The sequence below is a fragment of the Zonotrichia albicollis genome, chromosome 2, assembly GCF_047830755.1.
Source record: "Zonotrichia albicollis isolate bZonAlb1 chromosome 2, bZonAlb1.hap1, whole genome shotgun sequence".
Taxonomy (NCBI): domain Eukaryota; kingdom Metazoa; phylum Chordata; class Aves; order Passeriformes; family Passerellidae; genus Zonotrichia; species Zonotrichia albicollis.
Window position 1 is genome coordinate 46,014,113 of NC_133820.1, and position 16,371 is coordinate 46,030,483.

The 16,371-nt window shown below is 42.4% G+C and overlaps 1 protein-coding gene across 3 annotated transcripts; it reads left to right on the plus strand.

The window, feature by feature from the left end:
- The first annotated feature begins 6,298 nt into the window (after positions 1 to 6,298).
- On the plus strand, positions 6,299 to 15,969 carry HIKESHI (heat shock protein nuclear import factor hikeshi). 3 transcript variants are annotated; one of them, XM_005485813.3, is made up of 6 exons: positions 6,306 to 6,454; positions 6,811 to 6,919; positions 7,175 to 7,412; positions 11,075 to 11,226; positions 13,737 to 13,855; positions 15,609 to 15,969. In XM_005485813.3, the coding sequence occupies exons 3-6, from the start codon at positions 7,262 to 7,264 to the stop codon at positions 15,661 to 15,663; spliced, it is 477 nt and encodes a 158-aa protein (XP_005485870.1). In that variant the 5' UTR covers positions 6,306 to 6,454; positions 6,811 to 6,919; positions 7,175 to 7,261; the 3' UTR covers positions 15,664 to 15,969. The 3 variants fall into 3 exon arrangements, with proteins under 3 accessions (XP_005485869.1, XP_005485870.1, XP_005485871.1); XM_005485814.4 differs by lacking the exon at positions 6,306 to 6,454 and adding an exon at positions 6,547 to 6,720; XM_005485812.3 differs by lacking the exon at positions 6,811 to 6,919 and having other exon boundaries at positions 6,299 to 6,454.
- Positions 15,970 to 16,371: the final 402 nt, after the last annotated feature.

Sequence of the window (16,371 nt, forward strand, 5' to 3'; positions counted from 1 at the left end):
ACACAGCAAGCCAGAAGGTTAATATGTGTTAAAGAAGGTTAATATGTGTTACTTGAGACATGTAGCTGTCATGGTCTGCCTGACTACATGCTGCCAAGTGAAACACAAGCAGGTTACCTTCACCTGGGACAGAATGAGTTCAGAAATGCTCAGCTATGATGTCTCAATTGGAACAGACCAAGACAAGCAAAGTCAACCACCTGCAGTCCTGTGAATATGCCCCAAGATTAGTTCACACCTCACCTTCAAGTAGCCTTCTCCCAACACTAGCAGTGAACTTAGTCATCATGGTGTAGAATTTCTACTTCTTTCAGACTTTAAGAAAAACAATGCAATTTTGCCCTCAGAATAGCAACATCAACAGCACACAAGGTAGAATGCCCCTTCTACCTAGAGAAACAGTTTTCTTCACTAGGAGTGAGCCATGCCTTGTCCATTCTTGATGCATCAGAAGATCTCAGGCACCTAAGATATTCTGGCTCTTGTGAACACTCTTATAATGGGAACATCATGGATTGGCCATCATCAAAAGCTGAGAAACAGAATTTAATGAGCTGTAGATGACAGGACAGTGCAAGCAAGAACTAAGGGTGAGGAGCCTCCATATATGCTGTAGATCAACACCACCACCTGAAGCTGGACTGTCACTTCATCCCGTATTTCTTTTACCCACTGTTTCATTCACAACATCCCCAGTTCGCAGATATAATACCAAATCTGTTTAAACTAATCCAGATTATTACACCAAAAACAGTTTGGAGAACACTTAGCAAGTAACCTGAAGAAGGAAAATACTTTAACAGGAGTGATGAACATGTACAGTTAAGCAGAAGACACAAATCCATGGAGATAGCACAGCTGGACCTAGAAAGCTAAGCTTGGACAAAACCTTTTGTTAACATTCATCAATAAAGCCAAGAGAATAAGTGTCTTACTTATATTATAAATCAATTGAAACTTTTTCCTTAAGTAGCTGTATGCTTGATTCTTTTTATTCATGCACACAAGAAGGAGGTAGATGAACTTTAGACAAAACAGAATTAAACTGATAACTTTAGGGAAGTCAGACTTGTCCATTTGAAATGGTTAAAACATGCTTGGAGAAATACTCAAACAGGGTAGGTCTCTAATGATGTGTTACATAACCAAATAGAAATGCCTTAAAAAAATCCTTACATTGTGATCTATAAAAAATTATTGTACTGTGAAGTGGATATTAAATTCCAAATGTAGAGGGCATTAAAAAAAAAAAGTTGGCTTGATCATACCCCAAGCCTTGGGGAGTGCCTGTGTGTGTGGCATGTGGGAGACTGATGGTCCTTGGGATTATTTGGTTTACCTGTTCCATTACTAGTTCTGATCCTGAAAGTATAGTTCACTGCCTGCCAGTTAATGACATAGCATTAATATATTTATGAACTGTTTCATCCTCATTAGGGTTTAAACTGAACAGAGCAGTTTTTCAGCAGAGATACAGCCAGAGCTAATCTCAACTTCTGACATGAAGAATGGTTTTTTTAAAACGCCAAACCCTGGTATTTTATCACCATCTGCTGGTGACAAAGTGTCATTCACTTAAAAATGTAAATTCAGTCTCAGCATGTACAAAATAATTCTCTCCATGAAGATTCAGATACCTTAAATGCAGCAAAGACTAGTAAGAGACCCACGGAACTCAAGACCCAGAAGGTCATCTGAGGAACAGATTACATGATCTTCCATACTCTACAAATATTTTATCATAGCTAAAGCTCTCACAGAACCATAGCCAGCTGCTGTAAGGTAACACTAACAGAGGCCTCAAGGTCATTGGTAAGTGAAATAAAATTCACAGTAGAGACACAAATTTCCTCTCCGCCACTGGCAAAGAATAGGTCATGCAAGGCCAACATGCCAGGCACTTTTTTGCGACCAAACCAGTCATGACCTCTTTCAGTTGCCCAGGGGGTTTAAAACTATGTCCCAAATCTCAAAAAATCAGCAATACTGAAGAGTAAACTACATTCTTCCTTCTTCTTGACCTCTGCTGCAACCCATTGCCCTTATGCCTTCCCCCATCTTCTCTGTTCCTCCTTTGCTCCCCTGTACCTCCTACCATACCTAAACTGGAGCTGAGCTGGAGAAGAGACTGGATTCCTCCCACTTAAATTCCCATGTAACTGAGGCTGAACTGCCAAGCTGTCTTCTCTAATTACTGGCAACTAAGATGCTCTTCGGGAGGGCAGTTTCTACCTTAGAGGAGCCACTGTCTAGAAACAACAGAATGAAACTGATTTTAATTTAGGTACTTCCCTCAGGTTGTTAGGTTGGGTAAGAAGTGCTCAATACTCTCTTCTTGCCTTGATTCTCAACCTAGAGGCAGCTACAGACAAAATTCTGCAGCCCCAGCGAGACTTATTCAGCAGGGATGGAACCTGTGGTGCTACATAAGTTTCTCCTGAGCATGTAAAACTGGAATTCACCAAATAGTTCATATCTAGATACAGGTGAGCTTATTTTCACAGCACCTTATTGCTGTCATCTTACTGCAGGGGCTCCATACTGTTATCTCCTTATCACAAAAGTTTCCTACTTTCTTGGTGTTTCTTGCGGGCAGCTCCTCAGGGCACTAACTCTTTCTTCTTCACAAAGCAGCCACTGACCCCAGTTCCCCTCTCAAGCAGCCACCCCACTCTTATAGCACTCTTCTTCTCATTGCTTACAGCTGTGGCCTGGTAAAGTCAGACCTGTTCCTAATCTTTGATAATTGGCCCAGCTGCAACTCCTTAGGGGTAAGATTTCTACACTACCTTTATTTTCTTATATGCTATGCCCCTACACCTTTTCTGACTCAAGACTACCTGCCAGCAAATTGCAAGTCTCTCCTCTTACAACATAAGGGAATTAGGGCATCTGAAAGAACATGTCATCCAAATTTCAATTTTTTACTTTGAGTAAAACAAGGCATTTTTGACCCATGTCTTGGAAACAACATTCTGGCTGAAACTTTTACACATATAAAAATATTAATTAATGGAAGCACTTACTGAAAAAAACTTTAGTCCTAATGGTTAAAGTTTGGAAAAGTTGAGAAGAAGGTAAGCAAAGGTCATAAAAGTGGAAAATTATAATGCAAATTAAAATCTTTTAATATGAAACAGTGCCACCAATTGCACCTGTGTTCACCGTCTCCAGATTTTGATTGCTTTATGTAGTTATTTGGACACACTCAAAAGCATAACTAGGCTGCAGTTACGTTGTGCACTTTGGCTCTTTTTTCCAGTCTCCAAGTAAATATTCAGCCTCTTTTACCCAATCACTATTTCTGTAAACAAAATGCTCACTGACTTCAAAAGGGAGAAGATTAACACTTATGGGTCAACAGCACTAAGGAAAGCATACACAACAAATACAGGCCACTGCCCAGCACAAAGACAATTAAAATCTCTTTCTGAAGGGACCTTAGAGTCACTGACCCTGAACCACTTGACATGCCATTCCTGCATGCTCCATTTAGCCTTGTTCCTCCTCTGTCCCATGAGGCAGCTCCTTCTTCCCCATTGCATAACCCTGTCCTTCTTATCACACATTCCCACTATCCCAAATGCCCTCAGCCCTACTCCTGGTACCCAACAGCAGCCTCAGCTGTGCTCTCAAGCCCATTAAGGATTTCATCTGGGAGAAATAGACCAAGAAGTGACAAGGACAATCAAAAAACATGTATCAACTTCTGAACAATAAATGACTACATAAGCTACAACTCCTCAGGCTGGAAAACATGCAAATGACAAAAATTCATGAAATCCTTAATGACCTGGACACTAGACAAACAACAGAAAAATACACTGGCAAACAAAGAGAAGGTGTGCAGAGAAAGAAGAAAAACAAACCCCCCCACAACCTACCACAGGAATATTTTACAAGCTACTGCTGCTTTTGCAACTGTGACTAATGTGAAAAGATGTGGTCACCTTATTGCAAAGTTTCATACCTTCTCAGTGATTTCTCATGGGCAACTCCTTGTAGCACAGCCAACAAGCTCTAACTCTCTCCTCACCCAGCTACCCCACTCTTTTGTAGCACTCTTCTTCTTATTGGACACAGCTGTGGCCTATTAAGGGCAGTCCTGTTCCTACTCTTTGGTGGTTAGTACAGCTGCAACTCCTCAGGTGTGAGATTGCCTTCTGCACTATCTTTATTTTCTTACATTCTATCCCTCCACAAAAAGAAGTACAAGAAAATTACCCTTTATTCAGGAAAAAAAATTACTTTCCACAGTTCTTGCTGATCCTGCATCCACACCTTGCTGCCCTCATGTTCACACATGTGTAGATGCTTCTGGTCTGTGTGTTCAGCTGGGGTCCCAGCACATATTCTAGCACACCACCCACCACTATACTGGTGAAATTTTGTGTCTATCTGGACTCAACTTGCCTGAGGTTTCTTCCGCTTTCTCCTGTCTTTGCCTCACCCAGGAACAGAAACTTCTTCTCAGAAGTTCTTTATAAATAACAGTTTTATATGTCTAGTGCCACTATCTGTCACTATTGAATAGGAAATACCTTTCCTTCCTGCACAGAGGGAACATGCCTACTCTGTATGACCTTCTTTTACCTAAATGGTGTTAAGGCATGGATCTTAGTAGGGGTGCAAGTGAACATCTGTGTCACAAGTAAGTTCTAGAGCAATTTCATAAACAGGCTGAGATTAGCTTTTGGCAGGGGGAGCAGCAGTGGCTCTGCTGCTGTCATTGCATAGAAAGCTCCACAAGTTTAGATAAATAGTAAATAATTAGGTTTAAACTGCGGGGAAAAAAAATCATGCCTAAGCAAGAGTGCATGAGAGCCCTGCTGAGATCAGGCTGCCCCGGGCCTTTCGACACGGTGTAATCTCAGAGGTTTGCAGCAAGCTGGCAATCAGAGATGAGCTCTTGCCTAATTAGCAAATTTCTTGTTGTGTCTCAGTGGCGGCACCGCAGAGCTTGGCCACCCTCCACTAATTTGCAATATCTCAAGCTTTAAAACACTTTCTTTCTTTCCAGTTCATTGGGGCCAGCTGGAAAAGCACCTGCCAAGCAGAGAACTCACTTGCAAAGGTTCAAATCCAAAATGAGGCCTGGGACTGAGCAGTTCTGCTCTATTGCCTCAGTACTTCTTACACCAGGGCTTCTTACTGCATGCAAGAGGTGAAACAGGCAGAAACACATATTGCATCATGCCTGTACAAATAACCATGGGCTAGCATCAGCATTTTTGATAGGTCTTGCTCCCATAATTCCCTCACATTTTCACACTGCAAGGGACAGGTTGGTTACTCCATCTGGTAGCAGGCACTGGGGTCTTCATTTTGTTTAAGTTTTTAGCATTTGGAGAGGCAGCACAATCCTTTGCTAAAACTTTACTACCACAAAGTGGGCAACAAAAGCAACAGCCTGGGTGCTTCCCCAGTGACAGACCTCTGCCATAAGCCACAGCTGCAGTGCCCAGGGTCTGGGAGGGCAGAGGACAGGAGAAGCTGTCCACCCAACGTGATCCTGGCTGCAGGAAAGATCCTGACATTGCCTAGAGGGATGGGTGAATCTCAGGTCTCACAGTCCATAGCAGCACAGGGGCATGGTAAAACGGGACAGGGTTCATAAAGATTTGTGACAGAAATATAAACACGAGTATGATTAAGATTGAAGCTTGAATCCAAGTACCCGTGTAAACAACAAATGACACATGAGAACAAGATTTAAAGGAATAGCTTCTACAGAAAGTGCAGAACACTGTTCTCAGTACTCAAAGCAAGGAACGATTTGTTTCCATTTGTTTCCTGTGCTCTGACACCCAGGAGACCACAAGCAATGAAGCACAGGAGCTCCCCTCAGCCCAAAGAACACGGGTGCCGCTTACACTGCACTAACTTGCAAGGGAACCGCCCTGAGAACAGAGATTGAAAACCAATCTTTGTGTCTTGAGCTGAGGGGAACTTTTGTTATAATTTGTGGAGATTTACCAGATGAACTGCTTCTGCTCATTCCCCTGTTCATTTTCTTCCTCTGTTGCCTAATTTCATGCCATGCCTAGACGCCATTATCATGGATCTATGACAGCTCAGCCTAGCTAAAACACAAGGCCAAAAGACTCTGCGGTACTTTTGCTGAGAGCACTCCTGCCCTCAGCCCCTGAGGCAGGTGCACGGCTGGCCCGGGGCAGCGCCACCCATCACGCGCATCAGCGCCGTGACGCGAAGAACTACATCTCCCGGCATGCTTCACCCCCACTCACCCACACCGCCTGTGCGCGGCCGCGCGTTGCACTGTGGGAGTTGTAGTCCGTGCTGGCGGCGCCGCGGAAGTGACTCGGCGGTGCCGGGGTGAGCGGGGCGTGTTGACTTTCCGGGGACGGCGCTCATGGAGGCTCGGGAGTAGCGAGGCGTCTGAGGGGGTTCGCCGGCCGCCGCCATGTTCGGCTGCCTGGTGGCGGGCAGGCTGGTGAGCGCTGCCCGGGCCCGGGCGGGGCCCTCAACCCGCTCGGGGGCGGGGTGGAGCTGCCGCAGGGCCCTGGGCCCCCGGCCCCTGCCCGGCGCTCGGCTGGCTGCTGCCCCGCGTCCCCACAGGCTGCTGCCTTGTCGAGCGTCCGTGCCGGGAGGCGCTTGCCATCCCCCTGGCAGTGTTGTCTCCTCAGAGACAAGCTGGGAGCTTAAAAGAAGCTTTTTAAGGCTAGATTGTGCCTTGGCTGCAAGGATGTGGCATCTCGGGTAAAGAGGAGGGTATCTTTTGCTCTGGCATTCATTCAGCCATCCTTCTGCTGCCTTTCTCAAGGTCTATTGTATTTCCTATGTGAACAGGTTTCCATGATCCTGGGGTTGTGCCAGCCAGGTGGTCAACAGCCACTTCTTAGTGACTTGGCAACCTCTTCTGCACCCTACTTTCCTCCTACGCACATGGGGAGCGAAGGTATTCTGATCCTGTAGTCCCGGGTGGGATATGTGTTCAGTGCAGGTAGAACAAGACTGTTGTGTCTTTCTGGTAATATTTTTTGCAGTTGTTCTTCTGCTGTGTTTGACTTTTATCTGGCTATTTGCTCTTTAGGCTAGTACGTTCCTCACTTTTTGTTATGTACCACTTTAGGTGTATTTCTGTAAAAGGAAATTCGCAGACAGATGAAGATGAGAAAAATGTTAATACTAATAAAGGTTTTGTTCTCTTTAGGTGCAAGCTGCGCCCCAACAAGTGGCTGAAGACAAATTTGTATTTGATTTACCAGACTATGAAAACATCAACCATGTAGTGGTCTTCATGCTGGGAACTATACCTTTTCCAGATGGAATGGGAGGATCTGTCTATTTTTGTTACCCAGACCAGAGTGGGATGGCAGTGTGGCAGCTGCTGGGGTTTGTCACTAATGAGAAGCCAAGTGCCATCTTCAAAATTTCTGGTCTCAAATCCGGTAAGACTGGTAGAACATAGCAGTCAGTGCAACAGATGCGTTCCTGAATGCATAAGGGATAAGCATGTGAAGGTTGCTTTGAATAAAAAGCTCCTTAAAAAGGCAGCACACTCTGTGTTTTCAGATAGTGTTGAGCAGATGTACTAAAAGCAGCCTGTCATCTTCATGGAAGTCTGTCTGTGCCTTGTGAAGTTGCTGTCTCATCTTCTCTTGTGTGTGGTGTTGATCTGGAAATTCTTCTAAGCAGACTTGATGTGTTTTTGTCCTCTGCATAGAGGAAAAATGACCTTATAACTTCCCTGCCATGTTTTTAGGTGTTTGTCTAGACATGCCAGCAGCATCTTCTTTCAGCTTCCTCTGCTAAGTGGTTGTATTCTTTGTAGCACAGATAGATTTTGCTGGGAGTGGAGCCTGGCAGTGATTTCTGACAGCTGGCACTACCCAGTCAGGGGCAGTTGCACTATAGAACTGGCCAATAGAAGGTGTCCCCATTGGAAAGCAGCTTTCCAAATGTTTTAGTACCTTAGGCACACTGAGTAGAATGTGTGTGTGTGTCTGTGTGTGCATGTGCTTTCCTAAGTACGAGGGGTATGCTGTGTGCATTCTAAAAATGATGAGACATTCCAATGGCACCCCTTTGTTGGATGAAAGGGACAGATACATCAGTCAAGCAGCTCAAAGTGTTACAGTGATAAAGTAGTACACAGCTTTTGTAGGTTTGGATGTAGTCTACATCTTTAACTCAAGTTTCTGTTGAATTAAGCATTGAGGTTGCTCTGCTAAAATGCATTCATTCATTCATAACATGGCATTCTTTCTTTTGGGTCAGTCCTGGATGTGGCAGTATGGTTGAGATAAGGGCTTTCAAGCTGCAAAGCAAAATGAATTCTGATCATACACATTCCTCAGAAATTTGGGCTTGCTTCAGAAGAGGAGCACCTTCAGAAGGGTTTGGGGAGATGTGGTTTTGTGTATCCCAAAGCTGTGTGGTCAGTGCAACAGTAAAGCATATCACCAGTGCTTTTGGTGTGTATTTCTTGTGCTTGAAAGACACACTGGTGTGTGATCTCAGAAACTTTGGAGGAAAATGCATTTTCAGATGCTTTTTGCATGATTAGCTGTAATTTCCTGGTAAGGGCTGCTCTCGAGGAAGAACTCAGTGACATAGCTGAACACATTTGCAGTGCCTTGAGGCACTGCTGTGCTTGATTTGAGCAGCAGAGAGCTCTGCCATTCCCATTGTCTGCAGCTTAGCTCTGACTGTGGACTCAGTCTAAGCTACACAATCTAAGTTTCCATGGTCATAAACGATTTTAAGGTGGAGAAGACTACATAACAGAGAGCTGGAATCATGGAGAGACATTGCTGCTGCTTGTTCTCTGCATTTTGGGTTTAATACCAGGTTGAGAAGACCAAGGATGTGTCCCTGTCAGCTCCCTGGGAAGCAGTAGTTGTAGCAGAGTTTCATTTGTTTACATGTAAAGAAGGGACTTAGAAATGCACCTTGCCTTGGAATTGAAAGGTTTTTGCGTTATGAAGGTGTGGTAGAAATAGAAAACAAACTTTGGGCTTCTATTTTGCATCCTTACTGGGAGTAGGTTCACAAGTGGGTAAGAGTTACAGCAGAGCCTTTTCCACACAGACTTTTCTGCTGCCATGCTTTTTAGGCTCTAATGTCATGTCTGCATTTGAGGCTACACATGGGTAGGGGTTTCATTGTGGCCAGGCTGAAAGGTAAAGGGCTCAATCATTGAAATAAGGGTTCAATGAAGGGAAAAAATGTGTGGAAAAATACTTTTCTAAAAGCAGTTTCTCTGCAGTGATGTGATGTGTTGGAGAGAGTAGGGTCTGAATACAAAAAACTGAGCTTGTATTTCAGTACCAATTAACATTCTCTGCATTTGTAAGGTTTGGAATGCTAATTGCTAGAGCCAAGCATGGAAAACTTGGAGTATATTTCTCCTGGTGTAAGGATGGCAATGGATGCTTTTATTGCACACTTTTAAGCAGACATCTTTCCAAGGCCGTGGTTCTGTGGGAGTTCATGGAAAGTGAATGGAATGGATGTGTTTTATTGTTTCTATCATGACTGTCTAAAGTAATCATACATTGTAACAGAGCCTGTTGCTTGAAGATGTTACATTTTTATTGAACTAGCAGTTTCTCAGGTGAAGATGTTACAAGATGCAAAACTTGTACCAGTTCTGTTGCTGGTGGCATTTAATAATGAACTTGATACTTGGTTTCTGATAGCTTGTATCAAGCAAACATCCAACAACAGCAAATGTGAGATGATGCATCAATAAAATGGCGTTTCTCAGAAGAGGTTCTAAATAACATTTCAGGAGATGAACTCTCTTCTTACTTAGCTTGTGTTAAAGTAACATTTTAATAGCAGTGCTTTACTCATAAGGTAGCACTATATTGCAGCTGTAGGATCTGGACTAAGGAGCAACACTTCAATTGAAAAGGGTGCTGAGTTTGTGAGTGCACTTTCTGGAGGTGTTGGCTGTTTGCTTCTTTGTGCCTTGTGTCTCTGCAGAGGAATGGTCGAGTTCCTGAGGTCTTCAGTCCTGATCTCAGTTCAACTTGTCAGACCGTTTTTGCTGGCTGAGTTTTTGACAAAGTGAGATGGTGCTTTTGATCTCCATTAGCCTTTCTGGCAGCCCAAGATAGTGCTGACTTGGCTGCAGGACAGCTCTTGATTAGTTTTGCTTTCTCCTGCTACTAAGAGGCCAGAGAGTGCTGCTGAAACATTGCCTCTGTGTTAAGAGTGTACTTGACGAGTGTGTTCCCACAAACACAGGTGCAGTGTTAGTGTTTGCTTACTGATAGCACTCTGGTCCCCCTGGCCTTTTCCTGCATTTTCCTTTAGAGATGCTGGCAGAAGTGTACATGATTTAAGTGATGCTGAGTGTCTGTCCTTGTTTGCAGAGACCTTGGCAGAAGCTGGGACTGAAAGTGTGGGTTGAGAAAGGTCAGAAGTGAGGGCAGAGGGCTGGGATTGTGCCTGTGTTTGTGGCATGCAGTTTGGGGATGGTTCCTTGTTTCCTTTGTGGCACTTGCCAAGTCAGAGACCTCTCTGTTCCATGACTATTTCTTTGACCTTTGCTGCTTTTGGTGGGTTTTGGCAGTTCAGATGAGACCTGGGGCTGCCCAGCCTTCCCTGAGTCAGAGGGTTCATAAACCAGTGCTCTCTACTTTTTCAGAGCAGGTTCAGTAGATGGTAGCTTTAATCAGTGAATCAGACAACTGTGATGCATATTTCTTGTTTATCTGCATATTTCTTGTTTATCTGCAATTGCCCAAATGTGAAGTAAAAACTTGGTTCCTGTAGAAAAAGGTTCTATCTCACTCACTGATCATATTCCCTCTTTCCATTTACTTCAGAGGGAGCTGTAAAGTCATGTTTTTTCTGGTTTTTAAAAATTTCCTAATGATCTGTTGTGCTTTTTAAATGTACCAGTCACACTGTTCCATCTGTTGTGTTTGTGTGTACTTTTGCCTGTGCTTGGACTGTGGTTTTTCTGCATTTCCTGGGACAGGGAGATCGCTCTGGTGGGAGCTGGGGAAAGCCTTCTACGGGAGGAACACGGTGGTTGAAGTTGCGCAGCCTTTCCATGTGTGCCAGACCTAACGTGTGCTGTTCGTGGTGCTTTCAGGGAAGGGAAGTCAACACCCCTTTGGTGCCATGAACCTCCCACAGACACCAACAGTGGCTCAGATTGGAATCTCAGTGGAACTGCTGGAGAACCTGGCCCAGCAGACTCCTGTTGCAAGTGCTGCTGTGTCATCAGTAGATTCATTCACAGAGGTAGCCTGGACTTTCCGTTTTCAGAAATTCTCTTTCTGTGGAAGTCTCAAGAATTGAGCCTCTGAAGCATTAATTGGGGAGTGGGTAGGGGATGCTGCTGGGGGTTGCAGTAGGATTGTAAGCAACCTAATAATTGTCAAATCATTTGATTGGGTGCCTTGATACTATGAAATTGCTTTTTCTTACACTGAAAAACTGTCTCCTGTAAAAGACTGGAATTTTCATCCTCAGTGACATGAGGCCAAGAGGTTCACTTGTGTCCATGTCCCTCTACTCTAAAATTATTTATATACTTCTTATAGGAGCAGCTATGACTAAATCCATGTAAGAGACAGTGGATCTTTGGTGATTTGTAGGTGCTGAAGCTTCAGTACGTAGACTAGCAGGGATGGTCAGAAATTACTCACAAGTTAAGGCAAATGTGGCCATGGATGCAGAGAGATATTCAGGTGTACCACTTTCCCTGGAGAAATCCTTCTGATGTTGCTCTGCAGAACTACAGAAGTATGCCCTTTCCCACACAATGGGGTTTTTTCTGTTGTTTTTCCCCAGTGCCTTCTCTGTGGATCAGGCCTTGGGCTACAATGTGTCATTTTTTAACCCAGCCTATCCATTAGTTTGAACCTCTGGAAATTCTCAGCCAGCTCTGGGAGTTCATTGGCAGTCTGAGAGCAGTCCCAGGCAAGCTAGAGCTGCATAGTGGGTCTTGATTTCCCAAACACTGATGGCTCTGGCATTTTCTTTTAGTGTTTCAGCAGTTGCTGAGGCTTTTCTTCAGGCCTTTTTTACCTTCTCACTTTCCTTCCAGGTGCTTGCTGAGATTGGTAATTGCACAGTAATTGTACAGTAATCCTGATACTGTAGCTGACGTTCTTTGGCAGCTTATACACATTGTTGCTCCAGATAGGTAATGCTTCTTGCAGAAAGTTACCATGACTAGGAGTTGACCAACAGCTGTCTTTGTATAGTACAGTTCATTGAGCTTTTCTGGAGTTGTTAGGTGCTAATGACACCTAAAAAATATTTCTGATTCCACAAATATTTATTATAGCAGTAGTTAAGTTAGGAGGAATAATGTGCCATATCAGGTCATTTGCAAGGTGGCTCATGGATTTTTCTGGCAGTAGTATTTAAAGAAAAAGAACCACCTCATGATTGCATAACATTTTTACAAATGTTATTCTCAGTTAAGTGAATTTTTCTGTTGAAAAAGAGCAGCATCTAACTCTGAGCATCTTAACTGAAATTGTAATTGCCTTCAAGGAATGCAGTTGACCCAAAGGATGAAGTACTACTGACTCCTACAGAGAAAACGTGTGAGGTCAAAGTGGAAGGAAACCTTTGCAGGAGTAGATTGCAGAGGAAGGGCATATATGACTGGGAGCATATTTGTGAATAATGAATAGCTTTCATTTAAGATTTGACATCAGCTCTTTGGAACTGCTACATTATAGCAATAAAAGTGTTTTTTAATGGCAAAATTGTCTGTTGCTACCCTAAGTTATGGAGTTGATCTCCTATTACATTTTTAGTAAGTTTTATGAAGATTTATGATTGAATATGTCTTTTTTATGTGTATAAACATATATAAAAAAGAAGTAGGACAAAACCATTGCGTTCTGCATGTGAGTAAGGGTAGGGTTCTGGGATATGATTTCTTCTGCTCCTTTTGTCAGAGAGGAGCACAAGACTGCATTTATTAACTCAGGCTCTGTTTTGTTTTCCTGTATCATTTCACTGTCTGTGAAATTTTCTATATGAAAATTCCTTGTTCTCCCATCAAAGCATCTTTTTTTTTTTTTTTAACAGAGGAAATAAGGAGGTACTGTATACTTGTATATTTGTAGGCTGGCTGGGAATGTCCTATGGCCTTATCCTCTGTACACGGGGCTTACTGTTCCTTGGCCTCTCTTTCACTCTTTTCTTTCCTAGTCCTACGGTTTAGGAGTGCCCTGTGCATCCTTTAGGTGTTTTCCCCACAAGATCTTGTGGTAAAAGATGCCAGGACAGCAGCCCTTCTGTGGGGAATGCTAAAGGAAATTGCTCTGTCACTGGAGTCTGAAGTGCTGTAAATAGATTGCAGCCTTTTCCAGTCCAAGTGTTTTTCTGGGATCTGGAATGGCAGCTTTGGCCCAGTCTGGAGTTCTGATTATTCAGTTTGGAGGAGAGGGACAGCTCTTGTCACTGCATCACTTCTTTGTCACAGAAACAGAAAATGTTCTTCTCAAAGCTGTTTGTTCAGTTGGATGAAACTGAGCAGGGAGAGGGCAAGTGAAGATTCTTAAAATGATTTCTGGATGCCAGATGGATCTGAGGGCAAGACTGAAGCTTGGGATATTTTGATCATTGTCTCTGGACCTACTACATCCACTTTCCCACTGTGTTTTAGATGGCAGTGATGAAGTAATGACAAAATTACTTCATGTAGGAGCTGTATATCTTAAACTTTTGCACAAAAGTTCAAATTAAAGAAAGAACTTCCTTAAAATATCTCTTCTTTTTTTTTTCAGTTCACTCAGAAGATGTTGGATAACTTCTATAATTTTGCTTCCTCGTTTGCTGTCACTCAGGCACAGATGACCCCGAATCCTTCTGAAGCTTTCATTCCTGCAAATGTAGTTCTGAAATGGTAATGGCAGTGATCTCTAGTAACAAATGGGGTTTTTTTTCTAGACATTAGACCATCATTTCTAAGCACTGAGCTATTGTAATGCTATTCAGTGAGATGATGCAGAAGTGTTTAAAATTATTGTTTATTTCTAGTATAGAGAGGTCCTGCCCACTGTTTTTATATTTATTTGTCAGCTTTTTTTTGTTAGAAAAGTGCTGTGCAACCAATGAAACTTTTTTGGTTCTACAAGGGTTGCTTTTAACATATGTGCATTTGCACTGTGTTGCTGATAATGCAAATGCTCTGGAGTTGTGGGAAGACAGAGCACACTGATACTCGTCAATTTATGCTTATTTGTTTTATTCTCTTCCTAGACATTGTTCCAGCATAGTTGCCTTACTTAAGAATATGTGAGAGGTGATGAAATCATCTTACTAGTTGACCTGGTTGTGTCACCAAGATCCTTGAGTGTAAATACACAAGTCCCTCTGGGAGTTGTTTTCCAGGGACTGGTTTAATAACTGTCTGGGGATAGCCTGTGTAGTCTGGAGATAAATTGTGAACTGCAGGCAATCCTTTAGGTTATCTGAAAATGTCTTTCCTATCAGTTTGGCCTTATTTATTTAGCCTCTGCAGTATTAACCTAAGCCCTTCTTTAATCTCTGTTTGAGACTATCTGAATACAGTTTATCATTACTAAGATCTCATGAATATGCAAGCAGTTGATGAGAGCCCTGTGTATTGTTTAGGAGTGTAATTTGATGCAGATGCCTTGTGTTTAGAAGTAACTACAAACTCCATGAACTGTATGTGGGTAGGGTCTGATGGGACTGGTGAGTGCCTGGGTGAGGCTGAATTGATTTTAAACCCTTCAGTCTTTTCTCACTTAAGCTGGGCTATGAACTATGAGGTATAGGAGAACATTTTGTGGTTTCCTTTGTTTCATTGGCAGTATCTTTTGATTCCTTACATTTTGGGTTTGTGAGGATTAAAAGGGGAGATTTAACTTTTGTGGCTCAAAGCCTATAGGCTTCTCTATTTTTTTTTTCTTGTAGAAAGGCACAGAAATTGTATATTTTGTCTGTTTCTTCACTGTGTGTCAACAGTGAATTCTGATGCTGTTTGTTTATGGTTTGCTTGGTTTTGTGAGTATGAAAATTGAAATTAGGACAGCAGGTGTGCATACATGTTTGCCTTGTATGTTAGAGAATTACATTTCCCTATTTGATTTTACTAAAACATTACCATCCAGCCTCAGATTCATACATTCATTCATTATTTCCTAGCCCAAAAATGCTGTGTATAAAACAGTCACTTATAATTCATGGACTTGTTTAGGTTGGAACAGACCTTTAAGATGGAGTCCAGCCATTCACCTCCTGCTGCCAAGTGCACCAGAAACCCAGGGCTGATAAAACATGTCCACGTGTCTTTTAAACACCACCAAGGATGGTGGCTCCACCACTTCCAGTGCTTGACAACCCCTTCAGTGGAGAAAATTTTCGTCATGTCCAATCTAAATTAACTTACCATTTTGCTAAGCTTGAGTGAGTCTCCTCTGGGATACTGCTTTAATGAAATTCATCTTGGTGAAATACACAAGTCTAACTGCAGATATTCTAGATATGCAAATGGACTTGTGATTTCCTGGTGTGAAGTAGATGTAATTTATCATGTTCTCTGCATAGACTAAATTATTTGTACCCTTTTTTAAAACCACAGTTTTATATGCAGGAGCTGTTATTTTTTGTTGTTTTTTTAATTTTTCTAGGTATGAAAACTTCCAGAGACGTCTGACACAGAACCCTCTCTTCTGGAAAACATAAGCTTAAATTCTGTCATTTGGGGTTCTTTCTAAAGTGTTACCTGAAAGATGCATCAAGTAACTACTGAAGATTTTCATGGGGAAGGAGGGCAAAAACCCAAACAACGATTAGTCTAAATAGACAAACTAGTAACTTTTATATTACTCTTGAACAGTATTTAAAATTAAAATCAATGAAAATGACTAGTCTGCATGTTGGTTTATTTAATTGAAGTGCTTGGCTGCATCAAGAAACCAGTGTTCCATGTAGAAATACTTCTTTGAAACTGCATTTAAAGTGGAAAAAATTACAAGTTGAAAAATGGCAGCACTGTGTCATACTTGTGTGGTGCTTTGGGGTGTTGTACACAAACTGAATGCAGATTTTTCCTTCTTTACCTCATTTGAAGGGTAATCAAGCAACTGTGAATATGCTGATGGTTTTCCTGCTGGTACTTGCACTGTAAGTTTTTCCATTTTGTGGACAACCAATATTCTTGTCTCCAGCTCATATAAATGGTACAGCAGTATTTCCCTCTTTGGCAGTAAGAAACTATTGAGCTTAATCTTGGAGTACCTGTCTTTAACTTTTCCTGTATGAAAATATAATGAAGAGGAATCTTTGGGAACTTTGGCTGTGCTAGAAGAATTATTCCCAGTAATAAGAGAGTAAAATCTTGTTTCTCTTAGAAACTGATGTGGGGTGTCTGATAAGGCTGTCACATTTGTT